The 18,361-nt window shown below is 36.0% G+C and overlaps 1 protein-coding gene across 5 annotated transcripts in view; it reads right to left on the bottom strand.

Annotated features, from left to right (window-relative positions):
- SLC41A2 (solute carrier family 41 member 2) overlaps positions 1-18,361 on the bottom strand; it is a 119,688-nt gene that overhangs the window by 30,948 nt on the left and 70,379 nt on the right. For 4 of the 5 annotated variants that reach the window (XM_053585763.1, XM_053585764.1, XM_053585762.1 and 1 more), the window contains exons 9-10: positions 2,183-2,314; positions 904-1,052 (exon numbers count right to left, since the gene is read on the bottom strand). In XM_053585763.1, the coding sequence (XP_053441738.1) occupies positions 904-1,052; positions 2,183-2,314 (281 nt within the window). Of the gene's footprint in view, positions 1-903; positions 1,053-2,178; positions 2,315-18,361 lie in introns of those variants that run through there. The other variant, XM_053585767.1, reaches the window with a different exon arrangement.

Genomic DNA, 18,361 nt, shown 5'->3' with positions numbered 1-18,361 from the left:
TTTGAAAAGTAAAAGCAATTTTCTTAAATTTTAAATTGAAAGCCTTCCACATAAAGATGGCAAGTTGAATATATGCATTCTACTCTACTCTCTGGAAAAACCTCAGTAACACAACAAAGAAAATATTAGAAAAGCCTGAAATCTCCTAGAAAGAAGAGGGGAAAAAAAAAGAGAGAGAGAATAAGATAAGAAATTTAATGCAAGAGTTCCAGGAAGCAAATGATAAGATTCAAGAAATAAAGAAGAGAGAAAATGGAGAGAAAAATCATCAAAGAAATAATCTAAGGAATTTCCCTAGAACTGCAGAACATGAGTTTTTAGATCGAAAGGGTCAAAAATAACAGACAAAATACACCCATACCAGGGTACATCAGCATTCAATTTAAGAACTCCCAAGGAACAGCAATATGAAATTTAAGAACAATAAGACAGCAGATTTAGTAAGCTTCTAGGGAGATAAAAGGAATTACGTCCAACAAGATCAGGGTGAGAATGGTGTCTGTTTTTCCTAGTAATAGGAGAAAATGAAACAATGCCTTCAAAATTCTAAAAGAAACAGAATTCTATATCAAATCAACCTATAGAGAGGGTGACAAAGTATTTCATAACATACAAAGCTCGAAAATGTACTACCATACTTCCTTTCTCTCAGGAATCTAGTGGAAGATGTGTTAATACAAAACAAGAAAAGCAAACAAGGGAAGATAGAAATCCAAAATTGTTCTATAAGGCAGATCATACTAGAAGGGTCCTGAGCTCATGGGTCTTAAGAGGGTCAAATCAATACAACGCTATCCCGCTGATTTCTGTAACGGTAAAACATGGCACATGTTTTTAGTTATATAGTTATACTTTCTTAGCAATTTGAGCATAAAAGGGGTTTCAAGAGGTTTCAACTCTTACCTGTAACACAGCAGCAAATAAGTATACTACTACGAAGATTATAGTTAAAGAAGTATGACCACTCTTCATCAAGTGTATAGTGTAGAGGAAAATTAAATGTCCAGGAATCACTAAAAGCAGTAGAACTTGGGCAGACTTATTATTTACTCCTGTAATATAAAATGCAAAAGTCATTATAACAAAATCATAGTGTGGTTAGCAAGAGGTCACAGTGACTAAAATGTGAGGATTACTATGAGGTTACTACACTTCCTACTATCCATATAAAATTCAATTACTAAAAAATAAATTTTAACTAATTACAATTCATTTAATTCTTTCAAATTCCCACTATATGTTATACATTCTTCATTAGATAAAAGGTGGTTGCTAAAAACTTGTTATGAAGAACACTGGTCAGACTTTAATATCTATCATAAAAAGAGGGAAGACAAAAGAGAAAATACAAAGTTCTTAACATACTAGAATGTTTTCATATTACTTATACATTTAGAGCTCTATCACTGGTATTACACATCTAGGCATTTTTTATCATCATTTAAAAGTTAATAATCACTTTCATTTAAAAAATCACTTTTCTTTTCATCAGAAAAAAGTAACAAGAACTGTGAGGTCTAACATTGTGGTCTTAGTTTTTTTTTGCTAATACCTTTCCTTAGTTTTTTCATAATCACATAAATAATGCATTGTTCCTTACAACTGAGATTATCCCTTTTCATTTTGTTTAAGAGCAAATCTCCACATTTAGAAAGGCCAAAATTATTAATACAGGGCAATATGCTTTTAAAGGACCCCTGCTTATCACCATCGTCACCATCACCACCATTATCATCATCAGCGATTTAGTGAGTACCTACTATGTTCCTGATCACTTATAGGTCTTTTATTGCTTGTTATGTAATTCTCACAACAAGATAAATAATTTGTCCAAGGTCTCATATCTAGTAAGTGGGTAAGTCAGTATTTAAAACCAGGTTAGCTTAATTCTAAATCCTGTGATTTTTTTCCCTAAATCCCCTAGTAATGCTTTCCTTGGGTATGTATAAGTTCCTCTTTCATTACTAATAAGAAGAGAGGCATAAAAATAAAAAAATTATACAAAAATCCTTGGCAACTGCAGTATTGATACAACTTACTATTTGTTCACTAAGATTAGCTCTCAGAAACAGAAAAGTGATGTAACACAGACAAAATATATATTCAATAAACGCTGCCTAGCCTATAATTTCAGAGATCAATAGTTTCTGATATAAAACATGCAAAAACCATAAGAACGTACCTGGACCAAAAAAAGTTCTAAATGGGTAATAACAGCCTTTGGGTTCATCAGGCAGTTCTCCCGGAATGCTATGTAAATGGAGGTAGGTAGAAATCCTACTAGCCTGAATGGCTACCAAGTTACCACCAATACCTGAAACATAAAGGAAAACAAAAGCAGTTATCCTCACATTTTCAACAACTTGCATAAATTCAACCAAAAGCAAGCCTCTTTATGTAATATTCTGGGCCAATAAAACAAAATAAAGAGTTCTGAAATGTCAATTTATGTAATAGTAAGGTAGGCAATTTATGTAATGTTAAGGCACCAAAGCGTTGTTATATAAGATTCACTTACTAAACCTCACTGGTATGAAAGCAGACTAGAGCAGATAATTTTTTAAAATCATTATCACAACCAAGATATAAAATTAGATACCAAAATAAATAGACAAGGCTTGATACTTTTCTTTTCAGGTTACTAAAGAACGTGATATAGGCACTGAAAAAAAAAAAAAAAGGACTCCAGAAAGTTATCTTTTTATCTCTCATATACTTTGAAGCAGAAGTGTTGCTGCCAAGAGGTGAAATTAATTCTAATAAGTGGTATGCCCCTCCAAGGTGAGGCAGAGCACTCAAATTGTTTCTCCCTTTACAGAGTAAGGGAGGAAGAGGTGGTAGGTATAAAAGCAAGTACTAAGAAAACATCTTAAATGCTGAGTGCAGGACTGCCTGAGATTAAGGATAGAGCAAGAGAATCCTATATCCCTATTATGCCTCGTACTAGGCAAGAAGCATCAGCTACTTGCCATTGTTAAGCCTTCCATGCTGCAGGCTTCATGCTACGCACAAGGTCGCAGGAGCATACCAACAAAAAAATATGAAGTTACCTGACTTATTGTACCCTCAATGAATCCCCAACAATAAAAAAAAAATAGTGAAGTGAGGGAGGATGGGCAGAGGGAGGGTGATTGGTGGGACTACACCTGCGGTGCATCTTACAAGGGTACATGTGAAACTTAGTAAATGTAGAATGTAAATGTCTTAACACAATAACTAAGAAAATGCCAGGAAGGCTATGTTAACCAGTGTGATGAAAATATGTCAAAAGGTCTATAAAACCAGTGTATGGTGTCCCATGATCGCATTAATGTACATAGTTATGATTTAATAATAAAAAAAAAAAGAAGAAAAGAAGTAGGACTTAGGGAAGGCTTTAAAAAAAAGAAAAACTAAGACAAAAATGTGAAGTTAGTAGTGAGCTAGAGGTAAGTATAATATCTATAAAAATCAAATCGGTTCAAATGCCGACTAGATGGACTCAATCCTCCATACCTACTGCAGCGCAGACATTCTTTCTTCTTTTCTTTGGGATAAAGCACCATTCTCAGGCAAGTATCTTTTCCCGTGGGAAAATATGAACCATATTCCTTTTCTCTCTCCTCCCCATCTTTCCCTCTCTCACTCCCTGCTCTTTGCTCTCTTCTCTCTCACCTCTTCTCCACAGGACTTTAAAATAACTATGTCAAAGGATCTAGTGGAAAAGGTATACAATGTGCATGAAAAGATAGAGACCTAAATAAAATTAAAGGTAAAAATATGGGGAAAGATACACCATGCAAACACGAAGGAAAAGAAACTGAGAGTGGCTATATTAGAATTGGAAAAAAATAAGACATATAGCAGAGAAGATTACCAGGGATAAAGATGGATATCGAATAAGGCTTAAGAAGGTCAATTCGGTGGCACCCGTAGCTCAGTGAGTAGGGTGCTGGCAACATACACTGAGGCTAGTGGGTTCGAACCTGGCTCAGGCCAGCTAAAACAACAATGGCAACACAACAACAACAACAAAAATAGCTGGGCATTGTGGTGGGGGCCTGTAGTCTCAGCTACTTGGGAGGCTGAGTCAAGAGAATTACTTAAGCCCAAGAATTTGAGGTTGCTGTGAGCTGTTATTTTACAGCACTCTACCCAGGGTGACAGCTTGAGACTCTGTCTCAAAAAAAAAAAAAAAAAAGGTCAATTCATGAAAAAGACATAACAATCCTAAATGAAGACACACTTTAAAATAGATCTTCAAAACGTAAGGCAAAAACTGAGAAATCTGAAAGGAAAAATAGAGAAGTTATTTTAACACTTACAGATTTTACCGCTTTCATTAATTGGCAGAACACACATATAGTAAGTTCTTTTTTTTTTGAGACAGAGTCGCACTCTGTTGGCCAGGTTAGAGTTACCTGGCATCCTCAAACTCAGGATGAAGCCATCTCTTGCCTCAGCCTCCCATGTAGCTGGGACTATAGTAGACTACCACAATGCCCAACTAATTTTTCTATTTTTAGTAGAGATGGGGTCTTGCTCTTGCTCAGGCTGGTCCCAAACTTCTGAGCTCAAACTATCCTCCCACCTCAACCTCCCAGAGTGCTAGGATTACAGATGTGAGCCACTGCGCCCACCTAGTAAGTTCTCATTTAGCATCTACAATAGGTTCTTGGAAACCATCCATTTAGCCAAGACAATAACGTAAAGCAGGGTCCTAGAATAACATCATTTCCTTCATCATTGTTTCATTATAACATTGATAAGAAAAAAATTGGTTTTGTTATACATCATTTCATTTAATGTCACAGTTTCCAAGAACCCAGCAATGATGTTATATGAATTCAGACTTACTATATTTGAAAAATCAAGAATTACATAGAAGACTTTAATAACACTATCTACCAATTTGATCTAAATGATATTTATAGAACACACCACAAGTAACATCAGAATACACTTTACAGTTATACACAGCTAATGTTAATGACTATAGACCATATTATGGGCCGTAAAACAGGTTCAATAAATTTGAAATGATTGGAACATGCTGTCTGCCCCTACCAGAAAAGATAGATATCTGGAGATTCCTTCAAATATTTGAGAAGTCAACAATTCACTTCTAAATAACTTACAGGTCAAAGAAGAAATCACAAGAAAAATTGGGAAATGTTTTGAATTTAATGCAAATGAAAACACAAGGTATTGAGATATGTAGGAGACACATAAAGTATACTTAGAAATTTCTAGTATTAAATACTAGAAAAGAAGAAAGGTTTCATATTAATGATCTAAGGTTCACATCTTAAGAGCCTAAAAAAATTAAACTAAAAGAAATCATAAAGACAGAATAATAAATACAAGAACATAAATCAATGAAATAGAAAACAAAAACACACAAAATAAATGAGGGCAAATGCTGGTTCTTTAATTAGGTTAAGAAAAAAAGGAGAAGACGAGAATTCCAATATCAAGAATGAAAGAGAAGTCATCTCTACAGACAAGCATTAATGTAGGAATGTCTTAAATGTAAAAATACTAAACAATTAGCGAAACAAATCCAGCAAAATATTAAATGTATAATATATTGCAACCAAACTGATTTATCCTAGGAATGCAAGAATAATTTAAGAGTTGGAAATAAATGAATGCAACTCACATTAACAAATAAATGGAGATAAAAAAATAATTGTATGAATAAATGCAGAACAATTTATAAAATTCAAAATTTATGACTGCAAACTGTTAGCAAACCAGGAATCAAGGAGGACTTCTTTAACCTGCTAACCCCTCACACACATTTATGAATGTGAGATGAGACAAAGGAGGTACTACGGATCAATAAATAGTGCTATTGATATGCAAAAACCCATGAAATTTGATGCCTTCTTGCATTCCATGAACAAAAATAAATTCCAAGTGAAGTAAAGACAATGTGAAAGGCAAAATTGTCTAGCTTGTAGAAAATGATATGGAATGATGAGAAGAATTTCTTTTAAATAAAATATTAATAGAAAAACTAAACTCAGAAAAAAAAAAGAAAAACTAAACTCAGAGGAGAAGATCGATAAATTTGACTACAATATAATTAAAATATAATTAAAAGAAAGAGAAAAGACAAACCACAAAATGGGAGAAGATTTTTGCAACACATACAACTGTTAAAGGACTACCATCCAGAATATATAAAGAACTCCTATAGGTACACAGTACTACAGGACAAAATACTTGAATAGTTAAAAAAGATGTTAAATCAAATTGCTAGTAAACGTATGAAGAGATGCTAAGCCTCATTGTCAATCACAGAAATGCAAATACAAGCACAAAAAATATCATTTTGCACCCTTCAGAATGGCAGAAACGGTGTAAAGATCAACTGGGAAGATGTGCAGTAATGAAAACTCTTACCTAAAACTAGCAGGAGTGTAAACTATTACATCCCTTTGTAAAACACTTTGGCATTTTGTAACAAAGCTGTCATGTGCACACCCTACAATCTAGGGATTCCACTCTTAGATAAATACTCAACGAAAAGCCTTCATATGTGTCTCAGTTGAAATAATGAGCTCTGAAAAAAGGATGAAATCAGAAGAACTGGACATCTTAAATTCGTGCAGGACTCCATGTGAATGACACTGATTTTTGAACAGGAAGAATTAGAAGACAATTCTAATAGGATGTCTAAACCAAGTGTTATGAGTCCAGAGCTTTGAAGACCTCAGAGGGAATCAGAATACAGCAGTCCTTGCCAGGACTATTACTCATGGTCAATCCAAGTTACCTGGAAGCGAGATAGATTTTCCTCCAAAAATAGCTAAGGTAAGACTACTTTTTTTGTTTTATGGTTGGGCGGTGGGGGTGTAATAAGATTATCTGCTATTGCTAGATTATAAAATCTTTGGTAATTTAGGATATGATTTTTAGGAACCAGCGATAGATAATTTACAATGGGGAAATTCAATCCTAGCAGCCTCCAAGCCTGAGCAGATTATGTGGGGTACAGATAATTATCAGAATACTCAGAAATAAGGGTTAAGTCATTTTCAGTCCACGTTACCCATATATTGCCTGACACCTAGTGAAGTGTCAGCATTCACTGCCAGCTAATAATGCTAACTTGTTATTGTGGCAATAAAAATTTTGTATTTTTAACCACAGAAAAAAATATAAGTACAGCATGAACTTCTCCTCTTTTTAAGCTGAGAGGTTGATCTTTCTTTGTGTGTGTGTGTGCCAATGGACCAAAAATAAAGCAACTTCAACATTATATTTTAAAAACTAAAATTATAACAACTTGATCTTAAACTAAATGTAGGTTCATGATTTCTTCATCACATCTCATTTAGTAATTAAAAAAATTCATAAAAGCAAATGCTTAAAATAATTTTAAGATGTAATTCAGCATTAAAAATGTTCAAAAAAAAGCATCCCAGGGAGTTCTGGAAAATTTTCTAAAAGAAAGTACGTTTCCTTAAAAATGTTTCAAAGTCACACAGATGAGATCAAATAAGATATATAAACACTGAGCTCTGTTTTCTGAAAAGTTCTGACTGTGGTTCACACCACTGGGCTTGAAAACCACCTCAGCCACTCACGTGACTTCACTTATATTTAACCTCTTAGAGCTTCTATTTTCTAATCGGGAAATAAAGATAATCCAGTATCTACCTCATGAAGATATTGAGAGAATTAAGTATAATGTTGACACATGGCAGCAAGATGCCTCTTGCTGGCAAGCATTGAGAATCAGGGTACACATCAAATACCCGTATTTCTACTAGGTCATTGGAGAAAGAATGTTTAAAGATAACAGAGAGATGATAGGAGATGCCAAGGGTGAAAGTAGAATCTAGACGGCCTCACTGGGGCCACTGGGGTCTTGAGCAGCCCCCAGACCTGGACCCAGGCAAGGGGAAACCAAGAGACCTTTGGGGTGCTACACTCCCACCTCAGACTGTTACAGTTTTACCTACGGAAGAGCTCCTCAACACCCACAGGCCTCCAGAGTGGTACGAGGAGATACCGGGGGATCATGCAAAGGCATTGCTTGAGCTCACATGGTTTCCAGAGTGTCACCCGCACCCAGAGCCAGTCAGGGGGCCCATCCCCCAATGCTCTAAGCCCTGTCCTGAGTTTGCTGCTGCCCTGCTGCTGGACTAGGGAGGGTCAGAGAAACCTGGGTCATATCTTGGGTCTCAAGGTCAAGTTTATGGCACTAAATGCCTATATCAAAGATGTGAAAACCACAAATTAACAACCTAATATGACACCTCTAGGAACTAGATAAACAAGAACAAACCAAAGCCAAAGCTAGCTGAAGACAAGAATTAACAAAGATCAAAATGGAACTAAATCAAATTGAAACAAACAAAAATTGGTTATTTAAAAAGAAAAACAAAATTGATAGACCACTAGCTAGGTTAACCAAGAACAGAGAACAGGATTCAAATAAGCTCAACCAGAAAAGAAAAAAGAGATATTGCAATTGATATCACAGAAATACAAAAGATCATACAAGACTGCTATAAACACCTCTATGCACATAAATTAGAAAACCCCAAGGAGGGGCGGCGCCTGTGGCTCAGTGAGTAGGGCGCCGGCCCCATATGCCGAGGGTGGTGGGTTCAAACCCAGCCCCGGCCAAACTGCAACAAAAAAAAAAAAAAAAGAAAAGAAAAGAAAACCCCAAGGAAATGGATAAATTCCTGAAAACATATAACCCTCCTAGCTTGAATCAGGAATAAGTAGAAATCCTGCAAATATCAATAATGAGGAGTGAGATTGAGTCAGTACTCAAAAAAACTTCCAATTAACAAAGCCCAGGCCCACATGGATTTACAGCTTAATTTTACCAGATATACAAAGAAAAAGAAGAACTGATACCAATCTTACTGAAACTGTTCTAAAAGATTGAGAAGGAAGAAATCCTCTCTAACTCATTCTATGAAGCCAGTATCACCCTGACACCAAAGCCAGGAAAGGATGCAGCAAAAACCACAACAACAACAACAAAAATACAGACCAACATCTCTGATGGACACAGATCCAAAAATCCTCAAGAAAATATGAGCAAACCAAATATAACGGTATGTCAAAAAATTTTCCACAATCAAGTAGGTTTCATCCCAGGGATGAAGAATAGTTGAACACGTGCAAATCAGCCAGATGCGGTGGCTCACACCTGTTATCCCAGCACTCTGGAGTCTGGGCAGGAGGATCACTTGAGTTCAGGGGTTTGAGACCAGCCAGAGCAAGAGTGAGACCCTGTCTACTAAAAATAGAAAAATCAGCCCAGCTTCATAGCAGGTGCCTGTAGTTCCAGCTAGTTGGGAGTCTGAGGCAGGAGGATCTCTTGAACCTAAGAGTTTGAGGTTGCTGTGATGTAGGTTGACGTCATGGTACTGTAGCCTGGGCCAACAGAGGGAGACACTGTCTCAAAAAAGTGTAAAGCAATAAATGTGACTCACCACATAAACAGAGTTTAAAATAAAAGCCACATGATCATTTCAATAGCTGGATCAAAACCAGAACCTAATAAAGTCCAGAATCCCTTCAAACCCTTAACAAACTACCAATAGAAGAAACATACCTCAAAATAATAGAATCCATATATAATAAATCCACGTCAATATTATACGGAATGGGGAAACTTGAAAACATTCCACCTAAGAACTGAAACAAAACAAGGATACTCATTTTTACTACTTTTATTCAACATAGTCCTGAAAGTCCTAGCCAGAGCAATCACCCAAGAGAAAGAAATAAAGGGTATCCAAATTGGAAAAGAAGGCAAACTATCTCTGCTGAGGATGTGATCTTATACTTAGAACACCCTAAAGACACTTCCAAAAGACTCCTGAATTTGATAAATGAATTCAGAAAAATCTCTGATTACAAAATCAATGTATGCAAATCAATAGTACTTCTATACACTAATAACAACCAAGTTGAATTGAATCGAGAACTCAATAATATTTATAATTGCTACAAAAAAAGTTAAAATACCTAGGGATACGCTTACCCAAAGAGGTCAAAGATCCTTACAAGGAGAACTACAAAGCACTAAGAAATTGCAGATGACACAAACAAACGGAAAAGCATCCTGTGCTCATGGATTGGAAGTTAAGATGTCCACACTGCCCACAGTCATCTATACATGCAATGTAATTCCTATCAAAATACCAATATTATTTTTCACAGAATTAAAAAAAAACATTCTAAATTACATATGGAATCATAAAATAATCTGAATGGCCAAAGCAATCCTAAGCAAAAAGAACAAATCTGAAGGCATCACATTACCCAACTTCAAATTATACCACAAGGCTATAATAACCAAAACAGCATGATACTGGTATGAAAGTAGCTACATAGACCAATGGAACAGAATAGAGAATCCAGAAATAAAACCATATACTTACAACTTATTTTCAACAAAGCAGACAAAAACATACACTGGGAAGATGCCCTATTTAATAAATGGTTCTGGGAAAATTAAATAGCTACATGCAGAAGAATGAAAGTGGACACCTAACTATCTCTCACCACATAAAAGTTAACTCAAGATGGATTAAAGCTGCTAAACCATCAGAACTCAAGAGGAAAACCTAGGAAAAACTATTCTCAACATTGGTGTAGGCGAAGAATTTATAGCTAAGATGCCAAAGCAAGTACAACAAAAACAAAAATAAATAAATGGGACTTAATCAAACTAAAAAGCTTCTGCACAGCAAAAGAAATACAGAATGGGAGAAAATATTCACAAACAATATGTCTGACAAAAGACTAATATCCAGAATCTACAAGAAACTCTAACAGACTCTAAACAACTAAGCAAGAAAAAAAAAAACAGTCCCATTAAAAAGTGAACAGCAGACAAGAACAGACATTTTTCAAAGAGAAACAAGTATCCAACAAACATATGAAAAAAATGCTCAAGATCACTAATCATCACCACTTTACCCCTATCAGAATGCCCATTATTAAAGTAAAAAAAATACTTGTATGCACATAGGGGCCAGCACGAAGATCTCTACTGAATGATGCACCTCCACGCCCCAATAAAGAAATAACAGGAAAAAAAAGGTAAAAAAATAATAAATGTTGGTGGAGATGTAGTGAAAAGGAAAGACACACTGTTGGTGGGAACATAAATTAATACAACCTCTATGAAAATTCGTATGAAGATTTCTCAAAAAGCTAGAAGTAGATCTACTATTCAGCAATCCCACTACAGGATATCCATACAGAGGAAGAGCCGTCCTTGTATTAGAAAGACACCTGTGCTTTTGTGTTTCCTGCAGCACAAATCACAATTGTAAATTAGTACAACCTCTGTGGAAACAGAACACTATTCAGGTGATGGGCATGCTAAAAGCCCAGACTTCATCACAGATTACTCATCCATCTAACAAAAACAAATTTGTAGCCCTTGCATCTATTGAAAAATAATGCATATAATAATGCTTAGCAGTTTCTGGACATGGTAAAAACTCAACAAACATTAACTCTTATTGTTACTAATTAATAATAAGAAGAAAACAATTTATAGAAAAATACGATTTTGGCTTGGCACCTGTAGCTCAAGTGGCTAAGGCGCCAGCCACATACACCAGAGCTGGAGGGTTCAAATCCAGCCTGGGCCTAAACAACAATGACAATTACAACTGAAAAATAGCCAGGTGCACCTGTACAGGTGGAGGGCACCTGTAGTCCCAGCTACTTGGGAGGCCGAAGCAAGAGAATCACTTAAGCCCAGGAGTTGGAGGTTGCTGTGAGCTGTGACACCACAGCACTCTACCCAGGGTGACAGCTTGAGGCTCTGTCTCAAAAAAAAAAATACGATTTTGATTTGGTATTTTCTTAATTACAGGTCCTGATACTTAAGATGGTTAAGAATTCATTGGTTAGAGGTTGATGTCCAGGAATTGTGTTGCTTTTTAATTCCCAGACTATTATCTTGGTAAAAAAAATAAAAAAGAAAGAAAAAATATAAATCACTTGGTGCCCAGACTTTAAATAATCATTTAAACTGCCTTCCGTTCACTCAATAAATTTTCTGCTAGAAGTTAGTGAAGACTATTTTTAAAAGTCTGGATTTTCTAAATCTGAGCTCATTTTCTGAAGTAAATAATTAGAATAGAATTTTGAATAATTGGCATGTGTTGGTCCTCATGTGATAACAATACACAAACAAGGCCAGTACCTTCTGCCTCCAAAGGAAGAGAAATGAAAAAATCTAGGAATTGAAAGAGTTAATATTTATACTACACAATGTAAGCATTTTCACAAAGAGCTCCTGGGTAAACCAATAAGAGGTAAACCATTAAAAAGTGATTACAACCTTTAATTATCCATGGATTTCTCTTCCTAGGATTCAAAAGTGGAAGAATCTGATGTTAAGAATAATCATACTTAATGCAAAGCCAAAATCTGCATTCAGATACATTTCTCCATGACAGATATTTTCTATCAAAATGCATAAATTACAATTTTCTTTTCATCTTCATTTATTCTGGGAATTTTCTTGGGGGTAGTGTTCTACTTGGTACTTTATTGGATAAGGAATTCTTTGATGCAAATGCTGAAAACACCTGCTGTCAAGCCCAAGCCTATCTACTCTTGCTGCAAATTCTCTTGGATTGAGTTTGAAACAAAAGGCTATTAATGCTTAGTTGCAGATCTCTCCCAAAGCTTTATAAATTTTGTTGTGAAATTTTATAAAACTACTTTAGCATTTCTGTATTACCACATAACAGACTAACATAGGGATAAATAAACATAAATAAATCCTTATAAATAATCATCTTATCGCCTTATCACACTGTTGTCTAGGAAACAGAGGCATAACTGATGTTATAATTGCACCAAACTAAAAAGAAAACAAGCAAACAACTTTAGAAAGACACTGGCATAATTTTTCCAGAAAAGGTGAGTAAAATTATAAAGTAAACAACATAATTATTGAAGGGACTATTTATGAAGTTTTAATCTCTCATTTCATAGTCTCTTTCATAGTCTCATCATGATCACTGGGTACATTTTTAAACTATGGCAGATTTGTTACATTGGAACATCTTTAATGTCAAAAACGCCTTCTAGCTGTGATGATTTACACTAGGTTTCTACTAAGAGTTAATCTACCTGCATTTCTTTCAAATTATTTAAATTCTTCACAGACTAATTGCATTATTAAAGCGAGGGGAGAACATCTAAAGATAATCTCACATAAATTGAAAACATTAGAAAGAAGCAGCTTGTCAAAATAGAAATAATCTGAGTCTTCAGTATCACAATGCCTAATTTTTCTGGAATAAGCCTGATTAATCACATAAAATTGGATAGTAGGAAGAAATTATCAGCAGGTTCATCTAAGGACTGTTTTAAAATCCAAATTTACGTTTTGTTAAATTTAGAAATATATGCTTCCAGTAAATGTTTAGCACTCACTTCATAGAACATATTTCAACTTCTGTCTAGAATTCTTTTGTACATCGCCAAGGGAACCCAAAGCAAAAGTTCATTTTCTTAAAAAGTAAATCTTGATTATCAACAGCACAACAGAGCCAGCACCTTCCATATGTACCTACATATTTTAGCCACCTCCATAGACCTCCACATTTTCACCTCTCCTCCATGCAACACTCCTTATCAGAACTCACATGCAGAAATCACACTCCTAGTTTCAAGAGACACAAAAGGATAGAGACATGCCTTTCATTTTTTCAGAAGAAATTTGAGGCACCACCTCCCAGTGAAGACCCTTTCACCTAAATGAGGACAGGTACCTTCACCTCCCAAGTCCCGCTATTCCAGCCCCTTTATTACCTGTAGACAAGCTGGTGAATGGCTGACATAGTCTACAAAGGTTTTACTTCGTTTGCCCTACTTAGATCATGAAGTTTTGTTTTTAAAGACAGAGTCTTGCTCTGTTGCCCAGGCTGGAGTGGAGCGGCACAATCGCAGCTCCCTACAGCCTTGGACTCCTGGGCTCAAGCAATCCTCCTGCCTCAGCCTCTGGAGTAGCTAGGACTACAGGTGCATGTCACCATGCCTGGCTAATTTTTTAAAACATTTTTTGTAGAGATACTATGTTGCCCAGGCTGGTCTTAAACTGTGGGCTTAAGGGATCCTCCTGCCAAAGCCTCCCAAAGTGCTGGGATTATAGACATGAGCCACTGCATGTGGCCAGAATATGCGTTTTGAAAGTGAAACCTGGTTCTTGGGGAAAGGACAAAACTTACTCATTTTATTTAGAAAGCACAGATATATTATACACACACACACACACACACACACATATACAGAGTACATAAATAAACAGTATATTTGAGATATTATAATTTCATGAATAGGCACAATTAGGAAAAAAATGGTGAAAATGGCTCCTTCAGAGGGTGATAATGAAAATAAAAGTTGAGAAACACTGCCCTAGAACAGAGCTTCCTAACAAGCGTGCCTTGACTGGGTCACAGGCATGCCGAGACACTGATCCTCCAAGACCTCAGCATGGCAGCCCGACCAGGCCACGTGCTGCCTCCTCCTCTGTTACTCCTTTGTCTCCTTGCCAATAAACATACCGACATCTCTCTTATCTTGGAAAAAATTCTTCATCTGAACTTCTAGGTGTTATCCAAATTCTTTTCTTTTCACTGTCAACCATTTACTAAGGTCTTCTAAATAACATTTATAAGACATCATCCAGTTTAAGAAAAGAAATACAATACACCTTCCTATTTGAAGTGCCCTATGTGCCCCTTCCCAATCCCCTACACTTCCTTCCCCCATCAGAGTAACTACCCTTATAGTTTCAATATTTTTGCTTTTCTCTGTTATTACCACATATATGTGTGTTCTTTAACAACTATACATGCTTTTGAACTTTATGTAAATAGAATAATTTATCATATACTAAGTTCCTAAGATTCATTCTTGCTCTTCTGTGAGATGTAATTCACTCATTTTTATGGTTCCTAATATTCTATTGTAAGACTATATCTTCACTTATTTAGCCTGATATTTAACAAAACTGAACTCTCAAATGACTTCCTAATCGTTGCATATATGTTCTCTCCTAAATCTTTCCTATCTACACTAACTCAACTCTCATTCTTCTTCTTCTAATTCAGAGGTTATTTCAAGAGCAGATACAAGAAGAGAATATAAGGAGAGGGAGTATGTGATTTGGGGATGTCATATTTGGGACACTGGATAGACAATCATTCCACTAACTGACACAGGAAACACAGAAAGAAGAGAAAGTAAGGGAGTAAAGATATTGAGTTCCATTAGATATTTCTTCCATGTAGAAATATCCAGTTTAATGCATGGATCTAGAAATAAAAATTTTTTTACATTTCAGATTAATATGAGGCTACATTGTTTGCATTTTTTAGGGAAAGTCCAAGTTGTACTTGAGCCCTTCACCCAGAGTGTGTGCTGTACACTCTTACACTGTGCCCATTAGGGAACACACCAATCTCTCTTCCTCCTCCCCTCTCCCCCCACTTGATTTTAACTGTTTTTTTCTTTTGTGTAGGCATGTATTTGTTTAACTATTCATATTAGTATGGAGTACATTGGATACTTGATTTTCCATTCTTGTGATACTTTACTAACGATAATGTTCTTCAGTCCAGCCAGGTTAATACAAAGGTGTAAAGTCACCATGTTTTTATGGCTGAATAGTATTGCACGTACCAGTTTATTAATCCACTCATGTGTTGATGGGCACTTGGGTTGATTCTTCATCTTGGCAATTGTGAATTGAGCTGTGATAAACATTCCCTAATGCAAATGTCCTTATGGTAAAATGGTTTTTTTTCTTTTGGGTAGATACCTAGTAATGGTATTGTGGGATCATACGGAAGGTTTACTTTTAGCAATTTGAGGATTCTCAATACTTCTTTCCAAAGAGTTTGTATTAGTTTGCAATCCCACCAGCAGTGTCCTCTTCTCTCCACATCCAAGCCAGCATCTGTAGCTTTGGGACTTTGTGATGTGGCCTATTTCTCACTGGGGTTAGGTGACATCTCAAGGTTATTTTGATTTGCATTTCTCTGATGATTAGGGACATGTCAAGAAAAGCCATATAGGCCTGGGTTCGAATCCAACCCGGGCCTGCCAAACAACAATGACAACTACAACCAAAAAGTAGCCAAGCGTTGTGGTGGGTGCCTGTAGTCCCAGCTACTTGGGAGGCTGAGGCAAGAGAATCACTTAAGCCCAGGAGTTGGAGGTTGCTGTGAGCTGTGATGCCACAGCACTCTAGCCAGGGTGACAACTTGAGACTTTGTCTCAAAAAAAAAAAAAAGAAGCCATATAACAAAGACAAGTGGTTCTCTTCTCAAACTTTTGTATGTATCAGAATCAACTGATGGGTTCTACTTTAGAGCTTCTGTTTAAGGCTTGAGGATTTTCCTTTCTAACAAGATATCAGCTGATATTGCTGGTCTAGGGACCACACTGAAAGGCTCAAGACTAGACAATATCACTAATAAAGGTGAAGACCTAGAATAGAAGGTGATAAGAGTAGTATTGAAGAATATAAACACTTAAGAGGCAGGTATAAAGGAGAAACCAGAAAAAAGGTAAAAAAGAATTTTCAGAGAATGAGATAAAAATTGGCAAAACTACAGTTAGCTAGAAGACTAAGAACTAGTAAAGAAAGTCATTAGGAGGTCACTGAAAAGCTTAGTGAGAGGGAGAGGAAAGAAAAATACTTCAATGAGCTAAAAAGGTATTGACTAAACTTGGGGAAATTTGGTTATATACGAGAGAGAATAGAAGCTTGAGAAGGCAGAACACCATGGGAAAGGTGATTCAAGATAAAAGACCTGAGGACATCTGTAGGCTAGAGGGAAAAGACGGAAAAAGGGAAGACATAGGAGATAGAAGAAAAGTTAAAATAATTGATGGAGAGGGATCCTATGGGAGTTGGAATGGAATGACATCCAGGGCACAGGTGCATTAGTCTTGGACAAAAGAGTCATCTCTTCTTCTAAGATAAGAGGGAATGAAGTTAAAAATGGACATTGTTAGAGGTAATCACAGAGAGGAAGGGAAAGAGAAGCGCGCTGAGAAAGACGGTGTCCAGTGCCTCTATTCTCTCTGTAGGCATGCCCTACGAGAAACATTAAAGGAACTTCTCTAAGGAAATAGAAGGAAAATAATACCAGAAGAAACCCTGGATCCAAACCAAGAAGAGTGCTGGAAAGGTAACTTTACATGGGAAATTATAAAAGATATCATTCTCTTGTGTTTCATCTCTTTTAAAAAATAATAGTTATGGAGCTTTATAAATAGGTAAAACATGTGACAAAAAGAGCACACAGGAAAGGGGACGGTTATTCAAGTATGCTGATAGAAGGTTCTTGTTCTATATGTAAAGTGGCCTATTTTTGTTTGAAAGTAGATTGTGATGAAAAGATGTAAGCCGTAAATCAGGAGTTCTCAACCTGTGGTCTGGGAGGTCTTGAAAGCAGCTCAGAAATTCTAAGCCCAGGCTAACAGAAGTACCAGAAGAACAGCCTCAGGGCATATATTAGCCTGACAAAGGCTTTAAGAAATTCTGTAGTGAACAAATGTGTTTAACCTAATGTTTACTGAATTTAACTGACCACAGAAGTCACTTTTCAAGATACACTTATTAAAATCTCATAAAACTAGTATTACCAGGAAATATGTTTTGAAAAATGCTACTAGTTTGAGAGCTGTTGATGAGTATTAAAAGATATCCCAATGACCATATCAAAACAGATACACAGGGTGTCCATAAAGTTCGTGTGCAACTTAAAATAGTTGGCTACTTTATGGCCTCCCTGTATGTGCCTTATGTTTTTATTTATCTATTTTATTAGATGTTCTATTTTATTAGATGTTCACATCTAATAAAATAGATAATTAGGGTAGCTATATATTTTGAGGGGAAAAAAATCACAGGCTTTAGAATTAAGCAGACCTGGGTTTAAATACTGACTTACCCACTTACTAGATATGAGACCTTGGACAAATTACTTATCTTGTTGTGAGAATTACATAACAAGCAATAAGTGATCAGGAATGTAGTAGGTACTCACTAAATCGCTGATGATGATAATGGTGGACTTGGTGACAATGGTGATAAACAGGGGTCCTTTAAAAGCATATTGCCCAGAATATTTTAAATGAAATTCAGCTCTCAAAAGTTCCATCTTATTTGAGGAACATAGAGTGAATCTTCTCTATTACTGTTTTTAAAGAGTAGAATTTAACATGGAATGAGCTTGTTCTGATACCTAACTAAGAGGTTTACTTACTGAGATACTAAAAAGATCTTACTACCCTACAATGTCATGGCACAGACTTCCAAGGAAAGCAATACTCATTAAAGTCTTACTAA

Source organism: Nycticebus coucang, chromosome 3, assembly GCF_027406575.1.
Source record: "Nycticebus coucang isolate mNycCou1 chromosome 3, mNycCou1.pri, whole genome shotgun sequence".
Classification (NCBI taxonomy): Eukaryota; Metazoa; Chordata; class Mammalia; order Primates; family Lorisidae; genus Nycticebus; species Nycticebus coucang.
The sequence above is the reverse complement of the archived record's forward strand: the minus strand, read 5'-3'. Positions and strand labels throughout refer to the sequence as shown.